Below are 12759 nucleotides of genomic sequence, written 5' to 3' on the forward strand. Positions count from 1 at the left end.
ATATTGCCCATGAAGGTAGCCATTTCTTACCTTAATGAGAAGGCGCCAAACCACAAAAAGAGGAGCCAAACCAACCACAAAAAAGAGGAGCCAAACCACAAAAAAGAGAAGTAGCAACTTCACAATCACACCAGACTTTAAGTAACTGCTGCTCTGCAGCTGTCCAAGGGTGTGGCGCTTCCCCTAATTTGAGTCAAAGCCAATCAGAAGTGATTTGTAGTTTATTGCAAACAAGTGTAATTCATCCTTTTCTACACTAGTGGGAGTCACCCCATTTATACATGTTTTTTTTTAAGACAAGACATTTAATCTGTTTCACTTTCCCAAGAGCGCAATTGATTTATTTTTTTTGACTGCAAAACCAACATGCATTCTTTTCATATTCACTGTCAGAGAAGAGTCCCTCTGCAGCTGGCCTGCAATCAACAAATGGAAGGACAGATATATGAAAGCTTTACACAAAGTCATCATTACTGCTTGCATTTGATATGGCGCAAATTAACAATGGAAAGTACTACACCAATCAACAAGCTCCGGTCCAAAAATGAAGCTACTGGTTGTGCCGACATCCAAAGGGTCCGGTCAAGTGGGTCAGGTCAGGAACGGATAATGACATATCTGTAGACACAAAATTGGATACCACAAGCTTTCTTTTCACTTTTATTTTGTTTCTTTGACATGATGTAATTAAAACCTTGTCAGATTTGGCAAACCAAACTGCAAGATTGAGTACGCACTTAAGTCATGAGTTACTAAGGAGACTTTGAGTTTCCTTCAGTCGTGTAAAAACATACAAGAACCGAACACAGACGCAATATTTCTTTTCACATAGTCATAACACGGATGCTGGTAACTTTTCTCACAGCTCAAGTGAGAGGTGAAATACTAACAAAACAGGAGTTCATCTGTTGACAGGGTCGCAGACACGCAGACACACTGAATGGCACTGGAAATAAAACTGCATGGTAGTTTACAAATCTTCAAGGCATGCCTTCAAATACCCTTACAGTCACAGAAAGGGTAAATACAGCCTACATATGTAACAATATTCCATTACAATGCTGATAACAAATAAAGGCGATGGAAAAACAGTAAAAAATATATCTTTAAAAATCGATAAGATAAAAAGTTGAGGATACTGCTGTAGACATCGGTGGTCTTTTTTTTTTTCCTTCCTTCATTTTCTAACTTAAAATGAACCGACCCAATTCTTTCCCTTTCCCAAACAACAGTAAAATTCATGAAAAAAACAAAAATATTTTGGTTTAGCAATCGACAAATGATGAAATTTGCTGTGGCTTCCTTTCGGACAGCAAGCATTACATTCCTCACAACTTCTTAAGCTCCTTTTTTACACTCAAAGTCCTGGAAAGTTATGAGTAAAATACTTGAAAAAGTTAAGTGTTTTTCTTCCCTCCAGCAATTAATAGTGAACACATTGGGTATTTTAAATCAGTACTCATACATGGAAATTGAAAGTGAACATCCAGTTTACAGTACATTGTTTTCAATGGCATCCAGACGATTCCAACAGTAACATATTTAAGAAAATGTGTCATTCGGAGTGTTCACGCAATTAAAAAGGGAGTTCCAATCGACCATTCGGAATGAAAAGTATTTAAGACAGGGGAAGGGTAATATAAGTGCTTCAGTTCAATTTCATGGATGCTTCAAGTCTTAAGAATGAGATCCAAGGAAAGGTTCAAAGTGCATTTGTTTTCTTACATCTTGAAAATGTCGATTAGTACCAATGGGGGAACTGGAAAAGACACCAGAATACTTGAGAAGGTGTTAGCTGCGATGGAGTGCTGTGAATAATGAATGCAAAATGTTGCTGTTTCTCTTCCTCCATCCAAAACGTGTTAAGACCCTCATAGTTCACTTGGAATGTAAAATCACATAGTGACAACCGAATAAATTTCATCTGAATCTTCTTGATCCAATTCAAACAGGTCGCCTTTCTCGGCACAAGTTGGTCTCCATTTTAATTTGTGTCACACATCATTTGTCCAGTTGGATAAAAAAAAACAAGCACAAAAAACAAAAGGAATAGGATGGGCTTTTTTTCCTGAATGGGAGATGGATAGAAAGTGGTCAGTGCCATTCAAGAGACAATTCATCTCACTGTGGAGGTGGGACTGGAGCGGAGGGGTGACGTGTTTCGGTGGGTACAGGAGTGTTGGCTTCTGTGAGTGTGATGGGAACAAAAGAAAGCATTGGATTGACTGTAGTCACACAGCTCAGGCGAATTACAATGAGAGCACGCTGCTCTATTCAAAAGATTCATTGGCAGTAAGTCAGCTAGCTGCCGTGTTATGATTTTACTTCTCACTGACCGTGGAGTGCAGTGGCGCCACCGGAGGCGCACTGGCCAGTCACCGGCGGGCCCGGGGGCGAGGCGCGGGCACCCGGAGGCGTTTGGGATTCCACGGCCGGCCCCACGGAGGCCGGAGGTGCCGGGCTGCGGGCCGGCTGCGGCGTGCTGGCAGACTGCTGAGCCGCGGCCGAGCCTTGGGAGCCCGAAGCCGTCTGGGCGGGATGAGGACCCCCGGCTTGGCCGTGCTGCTGATGCTGGATCTGCTGGAAGTGCTGCTGGCGAGCTCTCATCTCGGCGTACTTGAGCTGCTCCATGTGGAACGACTGCCGGTCGGCCAGAAGCTGCTGTCGCTGGTACTCCAGCTGGAAGAGCGGAGAAAGACGAGAACGTCCATGATAACTCTCGTCTCGCAAGACGACACTTTCCCCCCCAATCCAGCACTCACGGCTTCCCTCTCTCTATCCATGATTGTTTCCAGTTCCTCAAAGTGGCGAAGTTTAATCTCGAGTTTTTTCATTTGGGTCTCCACCAACAGTGCCACCAACGATTTGATCTTCCTCTCCTCCACTGCCGCCAAGTGCTAGTAATGATATCATCCACATTTTCAGTCAAATAAAACGTCAACGCGACAGCCGAGTCGTACAATTGCTGCCCCGCTTCGTTTGCGTACCTTAGCTTTGACCGCCGCCGCTGCCAGTGCCGACGCCGCAGCCGTGGCCAGATTGCCCTCACCCACCTCCCGTTCAACCTTGGCCTTCTTTTCTCCATCACTCTCAGCTTCTCTCTGTCCTTCCTCACCTTCTTTTCCATCCTTCTCCTTCTCACCATCACCTGAAAAGATGAAAACAAACAAACAAATTTTCCGTCTTTGATGTACAAGTGACAGAAACCCAAAATAAAATATTGACCACTCAAACACGCTAAGAATTCACTTATTTCCCTAAAAGAAATCACAATCTGACCCATAAACCTCTCACACAGCAAAAAAACCACACCTAAAAACACTACTCACACTCACAATAAACTCACCTGCACCAAAAAAAACTCTAATCCCAAAAATTCATAAACAATTGCAAAACTCTGTCCTTACTCAAAAACCTTTTGTATATATATGTAATTTTTTTAATTCCTAAAGAAGCGTTTATTTATGTGATTTTAAGACTTCTGATTTGTGTGAGATGTTGTTTTTATGTAAACTGTTTAGTAATCTGAATTGAGTTTTTGACACTTTTGACACAATGTAAGCTATGTTATGGAATGTGAAATCTTTGATGTATATTAGTTTTTTGGATAAATGTGAGAATTTCTGACCATTTTGTGTGGGAACATCAGGAGTTTTTGGTGTGGATCTGACTTTGAGTGGTATGGTATGGAGTATTTTATGTCGAGTTAGTTTAAGTAAAAATTTCTTCAGAACATGTGGGATTTTTGGGGGGGTGTAAATTACTTGTGGGATGTTTTGGGGTGTGTGTGAGTTTTTTTGTAGTGTATGGAAGGTTAATTTTTTTGGGCTCCACAGTTTGTTGTTACCCGTCTCAGATTCGGCTTTGTCCACCTCCCCCTCGCCTTCAGCTTCTCTTCCTCTCTCCTCTTCTTTCTTTCCATTCTCAGCTACTTTCTCTTCTTCCTCACCTGCTCCATCTTTGCTATCCTGTGGGTGCAGAGAATAAGACTACCAATCATCACGTAAATCATAACAAAAGCATAAGAAAACCGCATCCTACCTTGGCATCCTTCTTTTCCTCATTTGACTGGCTATCAGTCTTATTATCGTCATTGTTTTCATCTGAAACTAAAACCATTGAGATCTCCATTAAGCTTTCCGTCTACCTTGTGGCATCATTGTGTTACAAAGGCACGCATGAGCCCTACTAGGTTTCTCGCCCTCCTCCAGGCCAGTGCCAGCGATGCCACTCCCTTCGAGACCATATAGAGGGTCCTGCCGCCCGCTGACCCTCGCCGCCTCCTCAACCCGCCTCACGTGAGCCTCAACCAGGGCTGCAGGAACTTCCTCTTTCATTCGAGAGAACTCCTCTGAAGAGGAGGTAGAGAAGATTAAGTTGCTGACGAATTATGGCAGGCGGAAATCGTCAGAATCAATGAATTCAGATTGTTGAGTTATTGGTTAGGGCCTTTAGGTTTTTGAGCCCTAACGATTCTGACTTTTGATCAACAGAGGATTTTCTTGGGGAAGCCACACACGTATGAAAATGGGCCACATCTCACCTAGAGCAGATTTGGCTGCTGCTGAGGCCACGCGGGGATCCACCACGGAGGCGAGGAATGCCACTGTGCTCATTACGGGGTTCCCTGCTTGACTAAAAGGCACCGGCTGGTATGCCAGCGGTCCTAGGGACGAATAGCTTTCCTCCAGATAGGGGTCTTCGATGGGCAGGCGAAGGAAGTGCAGGATACACTCATCCTGCGTGCGGCTGCCCACATGCTCCGAAACCTTGTTCCAGTCATCCTTGTACATTTCCAGTCCCTGAAAACAATCATTGTCCACTATTAGTTTTTTTTGAATAGGGTGAAATCTGTGATCTGTTAATATTAATTATTATGGCTGTACCTCAAGAAGTAATAGTGTTTCCTGCTCTGTCCAGTCCCTCATAGAACTTGTTGCACTTTTGCTCTGGGCACAAAATAGTAGGTAAATCTTAAATATTGGTGCCCGGAATCAAAGCTTGCAAGTACTTTCTCATCTAACAAATCGGAAATGGGTGCCCGAACTTTTGATTGTAATCTTGTTGTCTGTGAGTGTTTACCTTGGAGGAACCCATTTTTTTGCTGTACATGTCAGTCCGTAGCCCAAAGTTCTGCAGGTCTGCTGGTTTATCCTTCACTTTATCAGGGAAGGACATCATCTGCTGGGGCGCAGGAGTCTACGACAGGACATACTTTGTTGAATACTTGGGGAAAGGCGGATTGTTGTTGTTTCTCCATATCTATACAGACCTGGGATGTCTTGGGTTGTAACGGCACAAGACTAGATGGAGTGTCTGCAAGGACATGAAAGTGGGAAGTGGGTGGGGGGCCCATGGGGGTAGGCCGGCTCTCAGAGTCCACCTGGTAGTTGATCAGTCCCCACTGCTCCAAGAAGGCGTGGACTCTGCAAGAGAAGACAAGGATTTAATTCAACTCAATGAAAAGGACGAGCACTGTAAATTGAGCCCTGCACTGTTAAAGAACCATATTATGTTTAAGTCTTTTTTTAAATTGCGTATCCCGACATTTTCAATCTCTTGCATACCTCATGATTGCGCAGACATCTCCGGCCAAGTTCCTGCGGCAGGCGGTCGAGGTTAAGTACTCCTGAGGATTTAGTCGGTAGGTGTCGATCATGAAATTCCTGTATGCCAGGTAGCTATCGGTGGGTCGAAGCAGAGAGATAAAACATGAGGTACAAACTGTAAGACTTGATGTCTAATGGTCACTCTAAGAACCATAACCAATAAATTGTGCGCCAAGTACAAAAATGTACTTACATCTCTGGTGTTTTCGATTTATTTTTCCCGTTGAAGAACTCTGGGAGGGCTCTGCGCTCAATAGCGTGAACACTGAGGGAAAGAAGTCAGGATCACTCGTACATAGAGTAGGTGAGCTTACATTCGAGTGAGAAGTCTCGCTGTGGTGTGATGTTCTTCAGGTGGTTATTACCTGTTGTAATCAAACCAAGCAGCATAGCTTGGGATGATGATATGATGCGTCTGCTCCGTCACGTTGTCTTCGTGAAGATCTGAACCTTTGACCGGCTCTCCCTTAACACTAGGAGAACCCTCTTCCTCCTCCTGTGAGAACAAAGCTACAAATTAGAGTCAATCATCAGACACAATAAGCACATTATTCATTATTCAGGGAGAAATTTGGATAGAATTTGAGACAGTTCAGAAATTTGAATAAAAAACATTATTTGCAACAAAATACTACTTCTAAAATATTACAATGTGAATTGATGTTTTGCATTTTTTTAAATTTCAATTCACTTGTACCTAACTAATCAGTCAGTGTCTTACCACTTGTAGATATAATCTCTGATTTTCTAATTCTAACTCTTTGCAATACATCCATATTGTTATTTTTTGTAAGTATTGGAAGATTTCTATATTTCGCTACTTTACACTTCAGATTTGCACTGTAAAGAGCTCCCTAATTTTGTTTTACAATTATACAATGACAATGTGGCATTCAGTCATTGATTCAGTGTTGTCTCCAAACTTTTTGACACACCCTTTGACAGATCCCTTTATGTTTTGCACATAAACAAATTTTATACACAATGTAGCATAGAAAGTTCCCCAGCTTACCTTTCCTGTTACATCCATGGACTCGTCCTCCTGCTCATCTGTTAAAACCACAGAGGAAGCAAATAAAGATCGAAACTAATGTCAGAACGTCGTTCGACAACTATATTAAGACGAATAGAGCTGTCTAGTTCTCACCCATATCTGCTCCTCCCTTCACTTGTGTTGAATCTGAATCCTTCTTGGTGCTATCTAGAAAAGAAAACACACAATTACGCATGTATTAAAAGCGGTATGAAAAGACAAAGTTTAGCTGGAATGTTGAAGGTAAAGCATGCTGCACACTTGTTTTGGCTGCATTTCCATCTTCAGATGCTGGAACAGGCGACGCGTCATCCAAATCCTTACTGAGATCCTCTTGTTCCTCTTCCCTCTGGCCCCGCTTGGATTTAGTGTACGGGGTCGTGGGCCTGTCACGCATAGTAACCATTTAACAAGACGTAACGTCATGGCTTATAACCTTTCAAATAAGAATGGAACATGTCACCAACCCTTTTTTAGCATTCTTTTTCTTGCTCTCCTGAGGCGGTGGTGTGGGAGATGGCGAGGGCGAGCGCTTCCTCTTCTTTGCGCCCACAGACTTCTTGTCTCTTCGCTCATCCGGGGTGGTCACCTCGTCCATAAGAGTCTTGGCCGATATCCTCTTTCTCTTTGGGTGACTTTCTCCCACCTCGTAGTCCTCCTCATTCATCCACTCGTTATACTGGTCCAGGTCTAAAATCCACTTTGCGTGGACCTGCCGACCAAGATCGACACACGTCGGACCCGAGACTTAAAGTTTGAAAGTTTTTTTTAGCTGTAAATTCTTGTGTTACCTTTCTAGGCTTTTCTGGGCTGGGGGCATCCTCCACAGAAGCTTCAATCTCACTAGCGGGAATCCAGGTATCATAGCTACATATGGAAAAATAATAATAAAATGATGCCCAATGGTTAAAAATACCCTTTTTCAACATCCCTGGGGATGGAAACAAACCTGTCAGGAAAATATCCCCAATGAAGGAGCACTTGCTTGTCTCTCTTCATCACAGGGCGCACCCACTCCTCTGGAAAAAAAAGTTTAACCAATCCATCTTTCCCTTTATAGGGCTATGTGATTATTTGGTGAAATTAAAATAATAACCATAGTAGCAAAAAAAAAAACCAAGTTAAACATAGTAACATTTTGTATACCTACATGTGTACTAAATGACCTGAAATGTGATGCCCACATACTGTAAAATCACTCAATTTTTACATAGTAATTGTTGTCTATTCTTAACAATTGATTCAATATAATGTTGCTTCGTGTTCAATTATTTTTAAATGCACTAACTCTTGTTATCAAATCTGCACCCATTGGAATAAGTTCTGATGTCTTTTTTAAAAATATTTTGTTGATTTATCCAGTAAAACCTGGCCTAAATAACTTTTGAAGCCTTACCTTCTTCCAAGCTTGTGGGGATTGGAAGAACAATGTGGGAGCTGGAGCTTTTGTCTTCTGTCACGGAGCCCTGCACGAGAGCCCATCAAAAGGAGTAAATATGCATAAGAAACCCAAACAAACTGTGATAATCAACGATACCTGCAGGATTAAAGCCAAAAAATTGTTCTTTTATAAGATCTTCATGTAAATCTATCCTTGTTACTCAACCTTAGCTGCTACATATTATGTTTGAAAAGCCTCATGGCAGCGCATAACCACACAAAAGGTTATTTATAATGTCTGCCAGGAACATAGACTAGATTTTCCACCAGTGCTTTATTAGCCTGCCGGCCCGCCAGGCTTCTTGTGGCCCTATAGGCTAAAACAGTGCTACAGAAGGAAGTCTATCACTCCTCTTCAACCAGGCTTTTATTTTATTTTTTCTGGGAAAAACTCTGTAGACATTTTATAGTCAATAAACCCTACTTTTCTGCCTATTGTATGTTATAACACACACCACCAATAAACACATTTATTTTCGTACATAATGCACACCTGATTAGAATATGCAAAGATGCTCTTTATCTTTTCACATTGTAATTATTGCATGATTCATTCATTTATTTATTATTTGTTCTATTGTTTTATTTTTAACACACCTGATGTCTCTTGATGATGTCTTTCAGCTTCCCCAGTAGTTTTGGCTCAATGTCAGAACTCAAGTAGATGACTGGTCGACTCAAGCAGTTATTCTGTAGTACAAAATTAGCTTAAAGACATTAGAAACGTCATTATTTCAGTCTGTATAACATTTTAAAATGTAGGTTTGTCTCCAGAAAAATATGCAAAAGAGGCAAGACGCACCTGCACTAAAGACTTCTCAATTGTCATAAACATCTCCACATTTCGGTCCATTCTAGACGGATTCTGGAAGTCAAACCTGCGCCTACCAGGAAATTAAACTGGAGTTACACACGAAACAGCGCCATGGCCAACATCCTTATGTGCAAAGACATTATGAATATTAAACCTAATCTGTATTTTAAAAAAAAGTGAACTCTATGCGCTTATCTACCAGCTTGCTGCTAATATTTGATTTATAAGATTTTGATATAAGGTCACACTGACAGGAATCTTTAAATTTTTCAGGAGGATCTGGAATGTATTCATTGCCACTGTCACTGTATATTTTATGGCTCCAACTGAAAAGAAAGTATTACCATCCTTGGTCACTTTTGAACTTGTAGGCAGATGCCAGAATGTGGCAAAGAGCACCTCCAGCTTTGAAGTCCAAAAAGGATTTCATCTAAGAAGACAAATATTACACTTATTACTGACAGGCAGTCCTGAAAGATTTGGTTCTAGGTTGACAGTGTGCGTGGCGAAGACATACAGTCAGCTTGGTGAGTGGGGGGTTGCTGACATGTCGGCCAAACACCTCCTCTTGAAATTGGAGTAGCTGGACCACCAGACTGGACAGGGACTTGTTGGTTGGGGGCTCTGCTTGGATGTACTGACAGGTAAGACATAGAACTTCATTGTAGGGTGCTGAAAAACTTTGTGTGTGCTTGGTGGTTCAACTATGTCTTCAATAAGCATGCCATTGTGTTGAAGGTACATGTGTTAATATGTTCTTGATTCAAATGAGAAGACAACTCAACACAGTACATTTAAACTGTGGTCCTAGTGCTATTTGATGGACATAACATTAGCCAAGTTTACATTTGGTGCACCCAGATGTGAGCCAGTGAACACTCATTTATCAGTGGTTCGACAAATTTTCAAATTCACTTATTTTTAGATTTTTTTAGTGGGAACAGTCTCCCAGTTAATTGCTGTTTTTGTAATGGAGCAGAGTTTAGGATTTTGGGAAAAATTAAAGATTTTGCTTAATCTATAGGGAATTATAAAAGTCAAGTAACTTCTAATGAATTATACACATTTGCCCATCTTTTTTTTAGGATGTTATTCAGGCATTTTATTAAAATCTCTGTTCACTAGGGTTTAAGGAGCAATTCAGAGTTCTGAATCTTAATTACTTTTCCCTTTATTGATGTGGAAGTATTGATTGGTTAATGTGTCAAATGAGGCAAATTCACTAGTTTTCTCATAACCTTTGCAAGCAAGCAACAATGATTACGAAAAACCTTGTAGTTTTACCATCAGTAAGGAAAAAACGCCCATTTGTATTCTTTATTGGATTGGATTGTAATTTGAATGGCATTGTATACTTTGTTTATCTATTTATTTGTTTATTTTATTATTATTTTATTTTATTATTTACATTGTATACTTATTTATGGTTATTATTTATTGATTATTTATTTGTCTGTTTGTTGTTGTTATTTGTGCACTTGGTGATGAAGCTTTAAATCTCATACTTGTATAATGACAATAAAATGATTCAATTCAATAATATGATGGATCGACATAAAGCTGTTGTGATATATACATATATATGTATATATTTTTTTGCACACTCGTTTTCATTCCTATTTCAACTCCCAAGTCAGATATGGAAGAACCACAAGGATTTTATTCATGAACCCTAATCAAGTAGCCGTCCGAACGGAGTTGCCGCGCGCCACATCCAGCCAAACATCTGGATCTGCCTGCTCCTGTACCGTTAGCCGGAAGCTACCTAGCAAGCTAGCGTCCGAACCCGGTGCGCGAACCATTGCCCAGAGGCGAGAAAGAGTAGAGTGCGCTGTTTCCTCGGTCACCCCAATGGCGTTAGCATGCGAGAATAAAGCCGCGGTCGAGCGCATCTGGCGCCGCTACGAGCTCAGCATCCTTTTGTATCCCGCCCGACACGAGTGAAGCCAGCGAGCAGCCTCCCTCCTCTTTGTCACTTGCCAATAAAACCCGACGCTCAATGGCCGCGTTTTCGGCGTGGAAATGAGAGTCGACAAATCATGCTGCCAGTACCTTTTTGTAATTCTTTCCCAGCCAGACGCGCACATTATCAAACTGAGAGACTGTATCAGACGCTTCGAAATATTTGACATTCGGGCCGCCGTCTTTCTTCCGTACCGCCATCTTTGCCTGCAGAAAACTGGACGACGTCGACCGCCACCCAGAGGCGGCACGGTGGTACTACAAGATAAACGTTGTAATGTTAATAAATGTCCAGAGAGAGTCGCTGTTGTATCCAAAGACTGTGGTTTTTAAGCGTCTAAAATTATCATTTTTTACGTTGACCACAATGTACCTTTGGCAGATTAACACTCACAACACTCAAACTTAAGAAACAATCAACAACAAACTACAGATCAAACAAATTCATGTTATCACATGAATTGACTCATTGGCAGATCCAATCCATTTTGGCTAGGGAGGGTTGGCAGCAATCTGCAGTCTAAATGAATGCGACATCTCTTGCTGTCAAATGCAATAAAATAATACATTTTGTTTTTCAAAAGACACAAGCATACAATATGCACACATTTTCTAAAAAGGACAACTTAGGTGCAACAGATTCCTTTGAGGGAAACCTCATCCGTCCTAAAAATCAATACTGAGACTTTTCTAGGGTTTTTTTTGCACTGTGTAAAATTTATGATGGGATTTTTACATATCCTAAAGGAACATAATGATCAATGATAGATCTAATGCCATTGCTGTAAATCAGGTCATGCTGTCCGTGTACGTGCCCTCGGGAACATTTGATTGGGCCCGTCAAAGCAAATGATAAAACCTATGCGGAACTGTTATGAAAGAAACATTTTAACTGAAAAATATGTTTATTGTAAGTTGTGAAATGTTGTGTCACTCCCAAAAAAATGTTTTATCTTCACAAATGTACCGTGGGCTTTTTTTCTATTTACTGTCAAAAGACATGTAACAACTAGTTAGGTACTTTTAGCTACTTCTTTTGTGTGGCTACTAAGACACATAATTAGAAGTATTGTTAACATTAAATATGGACATCAAGGAAATGTAAGCCACATACAGATAAATGGGACTTTTTTCATCTCACTGACCTTTTTGCATGTTCTCATTAATCAAGGATCATGACAGTATGCGTGTGTAGATGCATTTGTGTGTATTTCAGTGTGCCCACAGCTCATTTGCAAAAGTCTTAAGACAACATTTAAAAGTAGAGTGAAACTGGGATTTGTCAGACTGTGTTTGAGAGAAAGAGAGAGAGCAAGAGAGCAAGAGAGAGAGGGGGGGATCCTATTGATTATTTTAATCCATCTATTTGTGAGTCTGTGATCCTCTCGGATGAGGTTGCCACAGAGGAATTGCTAATAGGGCTGAATGCTTCCCTCCTCAACCCTCACTCCCTGTCCAATTAGCTTAACGCTGGAATCTGCGAGCGAGAGCATTGAGACTCACGGGGGGCGTAAGGCAGAGGGGTTGTGGGGGCTGACAACCCACACACTCCACATCCCAATGTCCAACAACTAAAAAAATCTCATCTGCACTACATTTAAACCTCCTCACCAAGTCGGGTGTACTGCATCCACTCTTAATTTTGGTTAAAGAGAATTTCTTGATTATCATTTTTCTTTGTGAGTTGTTTTCAATCATATGCTGCAAAAGCCTGAAATGAACTAAACTGAATTAGGGCAAAGTGTATTTACATATTGCGGTGTTGGTACTAGTATGTTAGTATAGCAGTAGGATTGTGAGTTAAGTCAGCTTGGATAGGCTCCAGCAATCCCTGCAACTTTTGAGAAGATGCCCGCCGGTATAAATGATGAATGAATGAATGCAAGGTTATTCAAACAGGC

At 41.2% G+C, this 12759-nt stretch overlaps 1 protein-coding gene across 1 annotated transcript; it reads right to left on the minus strand.

Moving 5' to 3' along the window:
• Window positions 1-646: 646 nt before the first annotated feature.
• Window positions 647-11091, minus strand: smarcc2 (SWI/SNF related BAF chromatin remodeling complex subunit C2). The gene is given in 26 exon segments (XM_077602938.1): window positions 647-2186; window positions 2337-2679; window positions 2763-2897; window positions 2988-3148; window positions 3848-3968; window positions 4042-4109; window positions 4190-4351; window positions 4544-4802; window positions 4887-4949; window positions 5083-5200; window positions 5202-5426; window positions 5568-5681; window positions 5803-5874; window positions 5975-6105; window positions 6622-6659; window positions 6757-6810; window positions 6904-7028; window positions 7110-7354; window positions 7434-7509; window positions 7592-7661; window positions 8039-8108; window positions 8680-8772; window positions 8885-8966; window positions 9241-9326; window positions 9414-9533; window positions 10949-11091. Coding segments are annotated over 26 exon segments (3207 nt in total). The 5' UTR covers window positions 11060-11091; the 3' UTR covers window positions 647-2121.
• Window positions 11092-12759: the final 1668 nt, after the last annotated feature.

The sequence above is a fragment of the Stigmatopora argus genome, chromosome 6 (genome assembly GCF_051989625.1).
Source record: "Stigmatopora argus isolate UIUO_Sarg chromosome 6, RoL_Sarg_1.0, whole genome shotgun sequence".
In the NCBI taxonomy this organism is placed as follows: Eukaryota; Metazoa; Chordata; class Actinopteri; order Syngnathiformes; family Syngnathidae; genus Stigmatopora; species Stigmatopora argus.